This window comes from Branchiostoma floridae, chromosome 12 (assembly GCF_000003815.2).
Source record: "Branchiostoma floridae strain S238N-H82 chromosome 12, Bfl_VNyyK, whole genome shotgun sequence".
NCBI classification, from domain to species: Eukaryota; Metazoa; Chordata; class Leptocardii; order Amphioxiformes; family Branchiostomatidae; genus Branchiostoma; species Branchiostoma floridae.
Genome location: NC_049990.1, coordinates 3,279,014 through 3,295,832, shown reverse-complemented (window position 1 = coordinate 3,295,832; position 16,819 = coordinate 3,279,014). Strand labels below are relative to the sequence as shown.

Below are 16,819 nucleotides of genomic sequence, written 5' to 3'. Positions count from 1 at the left end.
TTTCTTTCATTTCATCAAAAGTCTCCTTTGTTGTGCATCTTTTCAAATACAAAAACCGGATCACTGCGCGACACTCAACTGGCTCCACTTCACACCTGGTCCATTTCACACCTAACTCAGTTCAAACACCAGTAAATCAGAAACCACAATTAGTTCAGAGCTCTTTTTTGCAACATAAACTATAGAGATATGAAACATTATACACATATAAAATGTCATCTAGATCAGACAACTGGAAGTGGGTCAGAGTTATTACTAATTGAACGCCACTCGTACACTTATGTTGGGCTTTTGGCTTTTCAATGGCCATTCAGCATACGCAGTAGCTGATATCTATGTTTAACGTTATATCTATTCTGAACTTTGTATTGTAAGATGTTTTTTATGTGAATATTTTTAATGCACTATTGCATTACTTTTGAATTGAAGCTTTGAGGTTATATGACAGTTTTTAAATTCAAGTTAAGTTGAAGTTGAACTGATGTATGACACCCAAAATTAGCGCTGCTGCCTTGGATGTCCATTTTGTTGTCTTGATGCAATTCGCTAAAAACCTTTAGCATGTGGGTAGGTCTTGATGAGACCTTGGAATGATTAATACTAGTTCACCTTCATCAAGGGGTTAACCTGTATCATGTATATCCGTTGATTCTAAAAACACGGTATTTAAGGATATCAAATCAACATTTTCAAATTGCAAAATATGTCTATTGAGTCCCCTTGAAATAAAAAACAGGGAATACACTGTAGCAGGTACCATACCCCCTGGATAAATGTGGAACTACCGTTTAAGACTTTGGATTAGTTTCTTATAGAACATTTTCACACACACTATCTCCTCAGCAATGTGTCCAAGCATAACTACAGCTTCTCAGACTTCCCCTTCCCCGACGATGTCCCCGACTACCCGCACCACTCTCACATGGCCAAGTACATCGCAGACTACGTCATGCACTTCGGTATCAACGAGGTCATCAGCTTCCAGACACAGGTCAACAAGATCGAGAAAAAGGGTAGGGATGAGCTCTTTTGATATTATGTAAAGATAATTCCATATCATGTATAACCTTCCTGATGGCCATAGGAGTGATTCGCTATGACCCGGTGTTATGTCAGGAACCCATTCCTCTTCTTGCACCACCTCCAGCTTCTCCTGAAACAAAGTCAGGTACCCTTCTTACACCTAGGTTGACTGAGGAAAAGAGTGTTTTGATAAGGTAAACTTAAGGTAGTCCCATGACTAAGGGACTGAATGTGCTGTTATCCACATTGTCGTATGGTTGGAAGGTCACCAGGACCCTCTCCTTCCACCACCTTACTTCCCAAGCCAAAACATGTACCTGTTTTACACCTGGGTAGTGTGAGTGAAAAAAGTCTAGTGTTAAATGGATACAGCTTGTAGCCTGGTATCAAGGAGCTTTCGCAAAAGCCATGACCTTTCGTAAAAGCCATGACCTCTCTCTTTACATTTTGTGTGACACGACAGAAATTTTAATGGTTTACTTTTTTCCAGATGACAAGTGGGTTGTCACGGCAACCAGAGTGGAGGAAGATGGGAAGGGAGGATGGACCACAGGGGAGGAGGAGGTGTATGTTGCCAGGTTTGTTGCCATAGCAACAGGACATCACGTGACGCCCAGTCTTGCAAAGTTTCCTGGTCAAGACACGTTCAAAGGTAATTGTCAACTTTTAGGGTCACAATGATTAATTGCATTTAATGTGTCACCATCATCTTCATAGAAAATAATTCCAGTTTTTCATTGTTTTTATTTTACAGGTAAACTATGCAAAGCCTGTATAAACTTTGTCACCTTTTCTGGTGTAAATACCTCAGGTATACATACAGCTAGGAAAAGGAAGAGTTGTGGAAAGGACTTGTAATGAAGAAATTGATAAAAGAAAACTCAAGATAATCATTGCATTGACTGTACTGCCTTGAACTTTCTATTGTTTTAAAGGCTGATTGTAAGAGAGGTTTGTAATGATACACTAGACCATAACACCAAGTTGTGTAATACTATGTTTGTTAAGATGTCGTAAGTTTGTTTGTAACCTGTCCTTGGACTTAAGTCGGGCAAAAATGTACAATAAATGTATTTATTTGTTCAGTCATTCCTTGATAACAGCAAGGTCCATTCTACTCAGTTCAGAGCAAATGAAGTAAAAAGAACAAGTTTTATCTTGTTTAATTTGCTGTCCAGGTGAACTCATCCACAGTGCAGATTACAAGGACCCGATCACCAACCGTCTGGTGGGGGGTCGAGTGCTGGTGGTGGGCATCGGCAACAGTGCGGTGGATGTGGCAGTGGACGCTGCAACAGTGGGGAGGCATGTACATTTTACTGATCATCTACTATAGTAAGGTTCTTCGATACACAAATTGTAATCTCCAAGCAGATTCCTCCATGGCATAAGACAGTAGCATAAGCTGGGGAAGGAGTTTAGCTGGCAGAGGAGTATAATTGGCCAATGTTACTGTCTTATGCCACAGAGGAATCTGCTTGGAGATTACACAAATTGTAGAATTGTACTGACTCACTTCCAACGTTTGGATGCCTGTCAGACACCTTCATCAGGGTTAGAATTCTTGCTGCTACTTAAAGCCGATGTAGGTGGCGCTGCAGCAGCAAGAATGCCGTCCCAAACATGACTCAGCTTGTATCCCCCTCGTCTCTGGATACTGACCATCTCATCTCATTCCATAAGCATAATGTAGTAAAGGAAAAGGAATGTGATCTTGATCCAGTTTTAGCTCAGGTGTTCCAATACAGTTAACCATTCGGGTGTTGGAACACCTGTTTGAACAAGGGCTTGAATGCTTTTCCTTTATTTGCTCATATGTTAGGACCAATCAGCACAAAATTTGGAAAATTCCAGACATTAAAGATGTGAAAGTTCCCAGATGGATTAGCACAGCAGCAACTATATAAAGCGACTATAAATAAAGTCGTAGCGAGATTAGTGACTGTTTTATAGGGCCAACTACTATCTGGGTGGCATCCACCTTAAGGTGGTTTAAGGTGGTAACAAACAAATCCTTGAGTTTTCATTTGCAAATACCTTTAATTTGTGCCCTGATGTTCCTTATTATCCTATATTGTCTAATTAGTAGAATCATATTATCTTATACTGTTTAATTAGTAGCATTGTAAGATATATTCTGTATTCTTTCTCTTTTTTTCGTTGTAGTTTATAGTTGGCCATACAAAAGTGACAGTACTTTTTGTTGTGTCAATAAAGTTTGTTGTTGTTCAATGCAGGTGTCGTAAGGTGCTCCTCAGCACACGGTCGGGTGCCTGGGTTCTCCCCAACTACATCTTTGGCCGGCCCACGGACCACTACGCCTGCCGGACCTTCCTGTTGTTACCGTGGAAACTGGCCACCAACGTCCTGGAAACAGTGGTGTCTCTCATTCACGGCAGCCCTTACAAGTAGGTTGTATAATGTTTTGTTGTTGTTGACACCATGATATGACCAAAACGAACAGACACAGACTATGAACTCCGGGCTTTTGTTGTTCTGTATGTTTTTGTACAATGTAATTATATATACTGTAATGATATATGCTGATAGATTTATTTGGACTCGTATCTTTATTTTATCTGACACTTGCCTCCTAACATCAAGCATGTTAAAGGAGAAGGACTGGCAACCTCTCCCTTTAGAAATATACAGGATTGAGGAAACTTCCTGAACACCGGGGGAATTACTGTTGTATTGACTCACCTGGTGATCTGAGTTACCAACAATGCCAAATGGAGGCCGCCCCAGACTCTTGCAATTTAGCCTAATGCCAATCATACACTCCTCGCAATTCAGTCCCTGGCTATGAAGAGAGATTAGTCGGTCCAACCAATATAAATCTCTGATTTTATTGTTGTTATTGTTTACCTCAGGTGGGGCCTGAATCCGAAGATGCGAGCGCTACAAACCCAGCCCACAGTCAGCCCCACCCTGATCCACAACATTCAACGCAACAACATCGCCATCAAACCCAACATTACAAGGTACAGGCATTGCAGGCTCCAAACGGGGCTTAGATGTTATCATTTTCGTGTTTTTGTTTTTAGGGGGCGTGGTTCGAGATTTTTCATCTTATGCCGAGAGAGGGAGTATGCCAAGGAAGGGAGTTTGCCCAGGAACAGCATAACAGAAACTAGCCAACGTTGAAAATAACAAACCAACGCCCCGCTAAAAAATAAAACCAGCCCCATTCAGAGCCTTCAATGGAGGCTACAATGAATGCATTGAATGCACAAAAATACTTTTGTCAGGTTGGTACTGACGTTAACCTTTCAATGACTGTCTGCCACTTGGGGCAATTCTGATTTACTGTTTTAGAACTAAACTGTCAGCTGTGATACCTATACCTGCAGCACAATGTGAACCAGTCAGAAGTGCCCTGAGGAAGGTGTCAGAAAGTCATCAAAACGTTGGTAATAGAGCAAGGGTTGTGACAAAAGAATATCTCTATTAATTTCTTTATTCATTAATAGGAAAAGAATTATATAGAGCCCCAAACTGCCAATTGAGCCGGTGACGAAACTGCAAACAGAGTTGGTAATATTTATTTTTAATCAGGTTTGAGGGGAGTACCGTCCATTTCACCGATGGATCATCGGAAGTGGTGGACCATGTGGTGATGTGCACCGGCTTCAGAGTGTCCCTGCCTTTCCTGCCAGACGAGGTCAAGGAAAAAGTGCTGGAGGAGGGAAGTAACAGCATCAAGGTATGAGAAATTTATGTGTAACACATGTTTTGTTCTTAATTTTGTTTACTGAGATGTTTGACTTAGTCTTGGGATGTTTTACACAATGTCGATATGCTTTGAAAAGATCTCAAGATAAATAGAAAAATTTCTCAAGATCATTTAGACAAAAATTCTCCAAGATGCTTACAAAGTATCTCTGACTAGATGCTTTGACGACATCTCAAGAGGCTTTCTAAAGATCTTTAGAGGATTTGACAGCATTCAAGATACATTTGAAAATATCTCAAGATGCTTTAATTGACAGTATCTCAATTTTTCAGAAAGATCTCAAGTACGAGAGTAACTGTGAAGATCTACAGTAGATGGAGTGGCATAATTTCCTACATATATGGAACCTATAGAATGATACTGATTCAGAACATTCCCGATCTGTATACCTGTAACATCTGTCATTTCTTTAACAAAGAGAGACGAAAATTGAACTTTTCAGCAAATTAATTGTCTTAATGATTCTTCCTCTTCAGCTGTACAAGAACGTGTTCTCCCCAGCCGTGGGGCACTCCATGGCGTTCATCGGCTTTGTCCAGCCGGCGTCGGGAGGGATCCTCTCCATGTCGGAGACACAGGCCAGATGGTTCGCCGAGCTCTGTCTGAACCATGTCAAGCTGCCGTCCAGGGCCGCCATGGAAGCAGAGATCAAAGCAGATCAGGTGTGATCATTTATCTGTCGTGTGACCATCTATTTGCTGTCTCTAGTTTCTGTATCTCAGCACGCAATGTCATTTATTTAACTTGATTATTTTAGATTGTACAACCTGCCCTTCAACGAAACACGTACACCAGCATCGTAGTCATATGGCAACAGCTGACTAAATTACTGTTACATACAGTATCTATGTGTACTGTAAGCACGTCTAACCCTTGGACAGGGAACAACAGACATGTAGAATAAACCAGCTGCAGATAGCGAGTGATATGTTCCACCGAACTCCTGATCTGACTAGTGAGAGACATTCTTAAAGCTATCTGTTGAGGATGCCCATATTGTATACTTGGTAGCCATCAATTCCACTCTACAACAGTTATCTGAACAAAAACAAATTTATGTTTGAGCACATCAGTCCCTTGCTATATCTTTATTTACAACCACGTATGGTACGTAAATATGATCAAATATTTCTGGGACTATATGCGGTTATGAAGAAAGAACTTAAAATGTCATTCTGTCATTTACTAAATGTGCTAAATATATTCATGGCTGTTTTCTGTTCCGTTGTCATGGTTTCTAGGAGGAGACATCCAAGAGGTACTTTGCGTCTGCCCGCCACACCATCCAGAAGGACCCACTGCTGTACAACGACAGCATCGCCGCTCAGTTCGGGGCCAAGCCGCAGCTCTGGAGGCACCCAAGGCTGGCATGGAGGTGATTCTTTCATGTTTCTTTTTTTTCACATTCTTTCTTTATTCAATACCTTCAAATCATTCGTCATGCTAGCCTGGATGTTCATCACCATTCAGGTGTATAGCGGTATGCCATGAGTGGGTTAGTCTAGGACATCTGCTATGAATTAGACCCGGAACCGGATGTCCCCATCTCAGTCTTACCCAAGACAGGAGTCAGAGTGGACATCCCTCTTATACTTAACACTTTTAAAAACTTTTAAAGTGTTTGATGGGAAGCTTGTTTCATTGGGGCTGAATTCTTTCAGTTGCACATTGCATTGTACATAGTCACAGAAAATATTTAATTGCAAGCAGGCTTTGTGATAACTTTGTGGTGTTGAATGTGTTTGAAAAAAAAAATCAAAGTGTTTCTTTCTTTGGGACACAGTTTGACTCAAAATGCATGACAATAATGTCGTTGTCTAATGTCTGACAGTCAGTCTTTCTGTTGTGTTGGAACAGATTTTAAACTTTTTCACTATGGAATTTACAAACACAGATGAGCTTTCATTCAGATGACAACAATGTGTGCAGGTTCCAATATTTCAGGGTGAGGCTCTGCATAAGAGAACGACAACTGTGTCTTATTTTGAATAAATAAAATAAAAAATAAACATTTTCTTGTGTTCCAGGCTGCTGCTTGGCAGTTGCGGGTCTGCCCAGTGGAGACTACAGGGGCCCGGGAAGTGGGAGCGTGCCGCGGAGGTCGTCCGCTCCGTCCCTGTGACTGAGTTCCTCCTGTACTCTGCAATCCTGGTCGTCGTCTTGCTCCTTCTGCTTTTTACCTACCTTGGTTACCTGATCTCAAGGATGGGCTGAATGTCTTAGCTTAGCTTCCGCTCCTTAAGGTGTACTCTCACTGCACTTGCGTCAAGCTTGCGTCACTGCTGGATTCGAAAGATACTCAACGAATTTTGGAGATAAAGGACTAGTTTTTTTTGTATTTTGTTGTCTTCTAATTAAGTCATACTTTTACATATTACGCAACATCTAAATTATTAAAAAATCAGAGAAAATAATAAAACAGTGATGCAGTGAACGAACCCTGCAGTGACGCAGGCTTGACACAAGTGCAGTGAGAGGGCACCTTTACCTATTAGTCTGGGTACCATTGTAACTGCTAACTCAGTTGGTCTTTTTGCTTGCTAACAACGGAGCAAGCAAAAAGATTTTGCCAGCAGTTACAATGGAGGATGGTACCCAGGATAACCTGGGTTACCTGGTCTTAAGAATGTCTTACCCCTTCTGCTGCTTACCTACCTTGGTAACCTGATCTCAAGGATGGGTTGAATGTCTTATTCCTTCTGCTCCTCTTTATCTAGGTACTGTTGTGTTGTAACTACTGGCTCAATCAAGGAAGGGCTTAATATCTTGTTCCTCCTCCTCTTTACCTATCTGGGTTACCTGATTTTGAGAATGTGCTAGATGTAAACTCGTCCCAAATGGTTTGGATACTTTGAAAACAGCTGTTTTTACTTTATCCCACTTCTGACACCATGTTGTGTTCTTGCTATTTTTGTGGAAATAAGCTGGATCTTTTGTGCAGATCAGCTTCTAGAGACAGGATTTTAGATTCAAATCCATTCCAAGTGCTTGCAAGCGTTTTTGCAGTATTGAACTCAGAATGACTGTCCTGCATGTTAAGGTGAGGAAATGAATGATTGAACAAGTGAATGTTAAGTGAATGGATGTTTGAGTGAAGGAATGGGAGTGAAGGATTGAATGTAAATGAATGAGTGACAGACTAAGTGGGAGAATGAAAGTTTTAACTTGGTAAATGAAGGAGTGAGTGATTGAATGAGTTATTGAATGTATTGGATGACTGAATGATCTTGTCAAAGTGCTGTGCCACAAGTGCTTTTATGATGTACCTTAATAAGAAGTCGTCATACATTTTAGATATGTATATTTGATTACTTTTAAATGCAAGAAATGGTGTTGATCGCCATTTATAAAAAGGTTTTAAGAATAATAACAAACAATGTATCAACTAAAATGTAGAGTTAGAAAACATTGTGAAGCATTTTTGTTAAATGTGCCACATAGGCTTTTATGATACTTAAAATGAAATTTACATATACACATGTATGTATATTTGACTGTTTTAAAGGCTGTTGAATTAACCATTTAAAACAGATTTAAAAGAAATAACAGGATTTATTAGCTAGCGTTCCTCGTGAGAAGTGATATTGTGAACAAGTTATCATTGAATGTAAGGTACAACGAAAGGACTAGTAGATATATCAATTAAGATCAAATAGATTATCTATGTTTGAATATGACTGGTACATGCCGGCATTACACGTCGACGTCTGCATTGTCATTTTTTTAATTTTTGCCTGTGTCTTATATAGACATTCATGCAAATAATATCCGTGTGATTGTGACTGATTTATTTTGCCCAGTTCTTCTCTTTAGAATTCAGTCATAAGATGATGCAGGAATGGAATAGAAGTTGCACCATACTTTGAAGTAAGCCGGCTGTCGGTTCCAGCTGCGTATGCGCCGTAAGCGGCATTGTAAGAAATATGTCAAAGGTGATTTTCGAAGAACCTCGATTGCTCGAAGAAGCTAATCGCTATCGTCTGGTATTGTCTCCACATATGGTTTGCGACATGGTGAATTACTGTGGCTTTCCTATCATCAGTGTAGTTACAATATCCTGTTCCAGAAATAGTTTTCATCATTTGTAGAAACCGATTTAGAATCGCAGAGTGCCTCTGGCATAAAGGGACATAACCATGCGCTGTGATTGCTCCTCGTATTCCACAGCTTTATCTTGATAACCGACTTTATTCCATACCAATGCTAATTCGTGGAGTGCAGCGGTGATGTGCAAATGTGCCGTATTGTCTCCATAGACCTTTTTCATCATCGTTAGTGACTGGTTCAAGTTCCTAATTGCTTTTCTATGATCGCCAAGCTTACTCCAAGATGATCCTAAGCCGAAAAGCGACAAGGCAATATCTGCGTGTGCCGTGGTGTCTCCATAGATAGTTTTCCGCATCGCCAGTGATTGTTGGAAGTAGCTAATTGCTTTCTTTTCATCACCAAGGTTGCTCCAGCATAACCCCAGGTTATGAAGTCTCCCTGCTATGCCCGGATTTCTGGTGTCCTCTCCCTTAACGGTTTTCCACATCTCTATGGCCTGCTCGTAATAGCTAATTTCTTTCCTCTCATCATCGAGTTCACTCCATAATGTACCCAACGCGTCGAATATCCGTACTAAATCTTTGTCTGCAGCGTTGGGTCCTCTGATAGTTTTCTCCATCGTCAGTGACTGTTCAAAGTAGCTAATTGCTTTCTTCTGATTGCCAAGTTTACTCCAAGATGATCCCAGGTTGTGAAGTGACTTGGCAATGTCCGCATGTGCCGTATTGTCTCCATACATCGTTTTCGCCATTCTGAGCGACTGATTAAAGTAGCTAACTGCCTTCTTATGATCGCCAAGTTTACTCCAAGATGATCCCAGTTGTTCAAGTGCCCCTGAAATGAGCGTATGTACCGTGTTCTCTCCATAGATAGTCTTCGTCATTCTTAGTGACTGTTCAAAGTAGTCAATTGCTTTTTTCTGATCATCGAGTTTACTCCACAATGATCCCAGGTTGTAAAGGGCCCCGGCAATTTCTAGATGCGCCGTTTTGTCTCCATGGATAGTTTTCCACATCGTTAGTGACTGTTCGAAGTAGCCAATTGCTTTCTTTGCATCACCGAATTCTGCCCAGCAACTTCCGAGGCTGTCGAGTGTCTCTGCAATTTTCGGATGTGCCGTGTTCTCTCCAAAGATTCGTTTCCTCATCACTTTTACCTGTTCGTAGTAGCTAATCGACTTTCTGTAATCACCAAGTTTTCTCCAAGAAAAACCAAGGTTGTTCAGTGTCGTGGCAATTTCTAGGTGTGCCGCTTTTTCTCCATAGACAGCTTTCTGCATCTTCAATACCTTTTCAAAGTAGCTTATTGCCTTTTCGTAGTTGTCGAGTTTAGACCAAGTCAATCCTACATTATTAAGTGACATTGCGATGTCCTGGTGACGAGCGGTCTCACCGTAGATTGCTTTCTTGATCATGAGCGACTGTTCGTAGCAGCTAACTGCTTTCTGCTGATTGCCGAGATTACTGTAAGACAACCCCATGTTATTAAGTACCGCAGCAATATCTGGATGTACAGTGTTTTGTCCGTAGATTGTTTTCGACATCGTAAGTGACTGCTCGTAGTAGCTAATTGCTTTCTTTTCGTCACCAAGGCTGCTCCAACAGAATCCCAGGGCGGTAAGTGATTTGGCAATATGCTCATGAGCTGTGTCTCCATAAACAGTTTTTCTCATCATTAGTGACTGTTCGATGTAGCTAATTGCTTTTCCTTCATCGCCAAGGTCACGCCAGCAGAACCCAAGATTTGCAAGTGCGGAGGCAATGTCGGGATGTGGTGTTGAGACGCCAAAAATACATTGAAGTATCGTTAGCGACTGTTCGAAGCAACTAATTGCTTTCTTCGGATCGCAAAGTATGCCCCAAGCTATCCCCAAGTTGTGAAGTGATCCAGCAATGACCGGATTTGCTGTGTTGTCTATGTGGATACCTTTATGTATCATCAGTGCCTCTTCAAAGTAGCTTTTGGCCTTTGTGACGTCACCATGTAATGCCAAGTATCCCCCTAATTCGACGAGTAATACCGAGCGCGAAATCATGTCGGTACCGGCATCTTTTAATGCTGCTTCGAAGTGGTGAATACATTTACTTGAGTTGAATAAATTCTTAGCTATTCGGCCTCGACATTCATTGGAGACATCAAAGATGGTAGTTTTGAACACACCTCTTGATTGCAACTGCGAACCATCTTGGATGACTTCTGGTATACACTTCTTCAGCGGGATAGCTCTGTAGTAGTAGCGGTACAGAATCTGGGTGTCTGGAATGTGGAATTCTGACTTCAGGGTGGTGTCAGATACCTTCTGCGTCTTTGTTTGATGTTTTATTTCGTCAAGAGGCGACAGGCTGTCTTTCTGTCCCTTGTTGGCCATGTATGTTCTCAACCGAAGCTCTGCGGAAATGCTGGTCAGTACAGTAAGGTGGGTGGCATTTTCTCGCTGAATCTGTCCCGTTTCCCTTAATCTGTCTATCACAGCCCAAGTGCTAGCCAGATTGATCTGACAGCACAGAACCAGTATCTCGATGGCTACGCCTGGAAAACGGTAAATGTCTTTCTTGACATTCAGCAACTGTCCAGTGGGTTCATAGGTGGTCATCATCTCTCTGTTTTCGCTAAGGATTCCCATGGCAGACAGGCGGGACTGAAAATGGGAGAGGAGATCACTTGTGACGACTTTGTTGAGATTTTTCCGATATTTGTTCACCAAAGCTTTTTCACCGGCTAGGAAAGCAACCCGCCTAAGGATGTCTGACAAGTGGTACCCTTCTGTCAGAGAAACCTCTAGCTCCTGAAACTCTGCCATCTTAGCAGGGGGCTGTATGAGACTCACTGATTGCTTCGTCTTGGTTTTGTCTCTTCCAAATGGAGTCTTACAGGCCCAAGGCATGAAGCCGTCAAAGGAAAAGCCACGAGGCGTGACAGAGTCGAAGAACCAGTCTTTGTCCGGGTCTTCTGAGTAGAAGTCGTTGAGTGACGGGATGGCCATGGCTGGGAGGATGGTCTCACCCAGGTTGATGACCTTTAAGTGTAGGTAGTGTGTGAGGTTTAGGAAGTACCTCCGTGTATCATCATCATCCTCCCCTTCCTCAATCAGAATGGCGAACTCCAAATCTGAGTAGGGCGTGACTAGTTCTGTTGCCTGTGAGCCTAACCCGATGAAAGCATACTTACACGGAGGAGGACCAAGAGTGGCAATACATTCATCAACAAGGTCCTGGATGAAAGTTTGTCTATCCTTGGCGATGTTCTTGAATAAAGCTTTGACCGCTTCTGCTCGCTCAGCCTCCGCTGCTAGCATCTTTGGGTCATCCTCGTCATACTGGTACGGATTGTGTTGCTGATCAATGGCTTCTAGTTGTGACTTGGCGCGCGCGCGCATGTCTTCTAGTCGCATTTGGTGACTCATGGCCGAATCAGATGGACTCGGCTCGCTTTGCACATTCGCTGTGTGTTGAAGAAACCATTGTTCGGTGTCCTGTAAGCTTTGCTTTATCTTGTCTGTATCTGTGTCTGTTCTGGCCATGGCTGCGTTGTACAGAGATGCCGCCTGTGTGAATTTCCTACCTTCTTTAGTTGTTTTGCCTCGCTGGACGTAGATGTCGCCGAGTCTGCACAGACATTCGGCCTCTTTGCCTCGATCTGGTTTGTTGGGATCTGTGTACAGAAATTTAAGACTAGAAGTCAGCATTTTCGGTTGCAATCTGGCGTATGGGCTGGCAAGGCCATGCTCTACGATACGTACAAAATATGCTGGCAAATTAAGTCATAGAGTCGTAGGCGGTAATTAAAGACGAATTACACACAGACAGAAAGGGACCTCCAAGCAACAGCATAAGCTGGAAGGACGTCACAAGACAATGGCTGCCGGCCAAGTCTGCTAGAACAATCCAAGTGCCTCACGGTGTCGGACAAACAGAGGCCCCTGGGTCTATGTAGCAGATGTAAAGGTAGGTTTTTGCTTTTGGTGACTTTTTGGTAGGCTGCTGGGTTATACGGTAGAGGCTAGCCCTCCATATGTAATATGAATTTTTACGGCAATCCACGCTGTAGGTGAGTCCAGAGTTTTGCAATGACAGAATATACTGTCAATAGTTCTCCTTTTATCAGGCTAATCTATACTATGTCAGCACCCATGGAATGGCGATGTTATGACGATGCATATGGGCGAGGGTGACGAAAAAGTACGCACAATGGCACGACATACCATGAATCAGTCTCAGTGCTGAAGCAAACTTCTCTTCTGCTCTGTCCAGGTTCCCATCAGCCAGTGCGCGGGCCCCTGCAGTTAGGTTATCCTCGTATGACCTACGGCGGGAGAGGAGTTTATTGAGCGATTCAGATATTGACTGAAGGAAGGAATTGAGGTTCACGTGAAAAAGGTCACACATTAGAAAGATGTATTTATTGAGCGATTCAGATATTGACTGAAGGAAGGAATTGAGATTCACGTGAAAAAGGTCACACATTAGAAAGATGTATTTTTTGTAATCCTTTTTTTTACTCAGTGAGAAACATGCAACAGCTTGATGAATTTGAAAACAAATTGTAAGAAAACTTCGTCGCAAGCACAAGTTATGAATCAATCTTGGCACTATCAGAATCTACAAATCACACACACAAAAAAATCGAGTACAGCTTCAGTTTTAAATCACCAAACCTGTCGTCAGGAGCAGGGGGTTTGACGGTCTGACTTGCGATGTATGCACTTGGGCTCCTGGGGAATAGCATGGTAGGATTCAATTAGTATTCATAGGGAGTCCAAAGAAAATAATTTGTCAACATTAGTTTTGTATACCAGCCCCAAGTTCCTTTTGTTGGCGAAAAAGTACAACAAACAAGCTTACAGCGATAACTTAATAGTCCCAGGACACTTATGAAGCACAAAAGCTCTGTAAGCTTTAGTAACTGTATTACTGCGCTTACATGAACTGTTGACCGACGACGTCAGTGTACGCTGACGTGAATGGGAAGTCCCGCGGCACGTCACCTTGTTGTTGCTGCTGTCGTCTGCGCTTTGGAACCTTCATAAGAACCAACAAAAGGAAACGGGAAGGTGTAGTGACCTAGATAATCCCAGCATACCAACCATTTGCATGCTAACACAGACAGGCTCAGATGAAGTCACGTACACAGAGGGTTGAATGACATTTCCCTGCCAAGCCAGACACACCAGATATATGTAACACAGTAGAATTGCAGATTAAGTTGCAGAGCTAGAAGATGGACGCGTGTGTGGGCTCTCTATCTGTGTTATACCTCTAGTACACTGGCGACGAGGATGGGGTGCTCGTTTTGAGGGCATTTAGCATGACCAACTTTTGGACAGCACAAACAGAATCTAATACCCAATAAAATATAAATCAAACCACTCGGTAAAATCTCCAAATATCAACACGTTTCAGAGAGCATCCATCATTGACTAAGAATAAATTTCATCAGTGACTGAGAACGGTATTCTAACTGGCTGTCAGAAACATTTTACATAGCTTTGTACCTTAATGTTCAACCTTCATCCAAAATGATTTTCATATCCAGTAAAAACGCTGGGAAACTTACCCGATTTGCATTCTTCTTCATATCCTGTCTGATTCTTGCCGTGTACAGTAAGCGGTGAATGAGCACCACTCTGCCCTGTACCCCCTCACACCGTGCCAGTGCAGTGTTGTACAAAGCAGTGGCCTTGGTCAGGCATGGCGTGTCTTTAGTTTCTGTTCCCCTTTTCAGGTACACGTCACCAAGACTCTTAATGGCTTCCACTTCTAACATACCGTCCTCGTTTGCGATCCCTTCTACCACCAACTTTGTGTAGTCAATCAGCAAAGAGTCCTTGTCGAAGTCGACAGTCAATCTACGGTCCAAGTGTTTAAACTTCTCTGCCATCATTGCAATCGATGGCATTTTGTTGGCAGTCCTGCTAGGCTCATTCTTTATTGAAGTCGCTGTCGTCTTCCCTTGCCGCAATTTTTCTGCGTGACGGTAACGATTTTCTAGACTTTCCCCTACGTCTGCATCCTCACATCGGAGCAGTGCGCTGCTGTACAACATCATGGCCCTATCCAACTTTGCCGCATCTTTGTAGAGTCGTCCCTTTTCCAAGTTCACGTCGCCCAGAGTTTTGAGCACCTCCACTTCCACGAACCTGTCCATGTCCGCCATGGCGTCCAGCAGGGCACGGAGATAGTCTGTCTCCGCACGCACCAGACCGAGTCTTTTGCGCTTGGCGTCCGCCTTGCGAAGCTTCTCGCAGACCCTCAACATTCTGGACACTTATTATATAAACTAAGGATTCCTGTAATGAATATCGACACCTTGAAATGCAGCGCAAAAGACTGTTCGCTTGGTTATGTTAGTCCTAGCAAGGACTTTCTTTAACCTCCTTGGTCCTAGCGTGACAGCTCCTGTTCTGTACGGGTGTGATTACTTCCGGGTTCATGACTTGACTCATTATTTGTGTCATGACGTGTGTGACGATTTGTTATTTGGGCGGTGCAGGTGACGTTGTTTTGTACATTGCTTTGACTTAAATAGGGGCCGCACAGTCATTGATGATAATAGCCTTTATTGCACATTCATGCCCTATCGGGCTAAGTACAGGCATATAGATACAAAAGGTAGTAATGCAGTACACATGGTTTCTAAAACATGGATTCTAAAACTAGTCTAATACATTTGTTCGGCTTCTTCTCGTTTCTTAGTAATGTTGAATATGTAGCTTGAGATGTGTTTGTATAATGTCGTTCGATCAAACCTCATAAGAAAAATGAATTTTTCAACACTAGACAAAGATTCAAAGCGAGGGAACTTTCCTATAATATAGCTAAAAAGAATACTTCTATCATTACTATATAAACTACAATCTAATAAAAAGTGGGCTTCATCTTCGACCTTGTTCATGTTACAAAACTGACAGAGTCTTTGCTCCAGAGGTGTGCGGTTGTGCCTCCCTGATTCAATACGGAGTTTGTGGCAGCTGATTCGCAGTTTGGTAATTGTAGTTCTTTGTCGTTCGTTCGGAATTCTAAGGTACTCTTCTTCGTTGTAGGTGGATTTGAACAGTCTGTATGAGCGTAATTTGTTCTTTGCGAATTTGCCTTTGTTGTCATAATGGATTTCGCTTAGGAATGTCTGAAAGTAGATGTCCTTTAAACGTTGTTCAATAGCAGAGATGATTGAAGGCACTTTTGAAACAATTGAGTGTGGAGAATGCCAAACAAAGGCATAACCACATTCTTCTAAAGTTTTCCGCACACCGGAAGCCCAACATTTACTACCTAAAGAGTCTAATTCTAATTGACATAAAAGTGCGTCTGCCTGGAGACTATCAGCCGGTACATTTAAGCAGACTCTGGTGAAAAACTTTAGAATTTTACATGTACGGATTCGATTGGGCAAGATTTTGAACTTTTGAAAGAACCCCAAATCTCCGACCCATAAAGTAATGTAGGTTTGACACAGGAGTCGAATAACTTGTTTTTAACAGACAACGGGGCATCAGCTTTGTCAAGGGATTGTCTGACTCCAAACAAAGCTCTTAGTCCCTTGTTATATAGGTATTTGTGATTGGCTTTGAATGTGCCGGCTGAGTTGACAATTATGCCTAGATAACAATATGAAGATACAATTTCTACTACATTACTATTGAACAAGAAGGAACAGTCTTTTGGTAACCGACCACCCTTTGTGAAAACTACAATTTTTGTCTTTTTAAGGTTGACTTTCAACCTCCAGGATTTACAGTACTCTTCTAATCTAGACAAAGATGATTGTAAGCCACGTTGTGACTCTGAGAATATTACTAAATCATCAGCATATAATAGACAGGGTACATTCATACAGTGTAGAGCTGGAGGATTACAACAGGAATGGTCAAATTCTGATGCTATGTCACTAATGAATAAGTTGAATAAAGTTGGACTCAGGTTACAGCCTTGTCGAACCCCACAGTGAGTTACAAATGTATCGGTTAGACCACTGTTTGTTTTAATACAATTTGTAGTTTTAGAGTACATATCTTTT

General features: G+C 42.1%; 2 protein-coding genes across 2 annotated transcripts in view; one reads left to right on the top strand and one right to left on the bottom strand.

The window, feature by feature from the left end:
* Positions 1-8,514, top strand: part of LOC118428001 (flavin-containing monooxygenase 5-like) — a 10,467-nt gene extending 1,953 nt beyond the window's left edge. Inside the window, exons 2-10 of the mRNA XM_035837964.1 lie at positions 816-1,013; positions 1,514-1,675; positions 2,202-2,328; positions 3,261-3,431; positions 3,897-4,007; positions 4,582-4,729; positions 5,236-5,421; positions 6,001-6,134; positions 6,787-8,514. Of these exons, the coding sequence (XP_035693857.1) occupies positions 816-1,013; positions 1,514-1,675; positions 2,202-2,328; positions 3,261-3,431; positions 3,897-4,007; positions 4,582-4,729; positions 5,236-5,421; positions 6,001-6,134; positions 6,787-6,973 (1,424 nt within the window). The 3' untranslated portion in view covers positions 6,974-8,514. The remainder of the gene's footprint in view (positions 1-815; positions 1,014-1,513; positions 1,676-2,201; positions 2,329-3,260; positions 3,432-3,896; positions 4,008-4,581; positions 4,730-5,235; positions 5,422-6,000; positions 6,135-6,786) is intronic.
* A 113-nt stretch (positions 8,515-8,627) lies between these two features.
* Positions 8,628-14,984, bottom strand: LOC118428252. The gene is made up of 5 exons (XM_035838258.1): positions 14,360-14,984; positions 13,727-13,824; positions 13,461-13,517; positions 13,008-13,108; positions 8,628-12,457 (listed from the first exon to the last, which is right to left on the bottom strand). The coding sequence occupies exons 1-5, from the start codon at positions 14,957-14,959 to the stop codon at positions 8,856-8,858; spliced, it is 4,458 nt and encodes a 1,485-aa protein (XP_035694151.1). The 5' UTR covers positions 14,960-14,984; the 3' UTR covers positions 8,628-8,855.
* Positions 14,985-16,819: the final 1,835 nt, after the last annotated feature.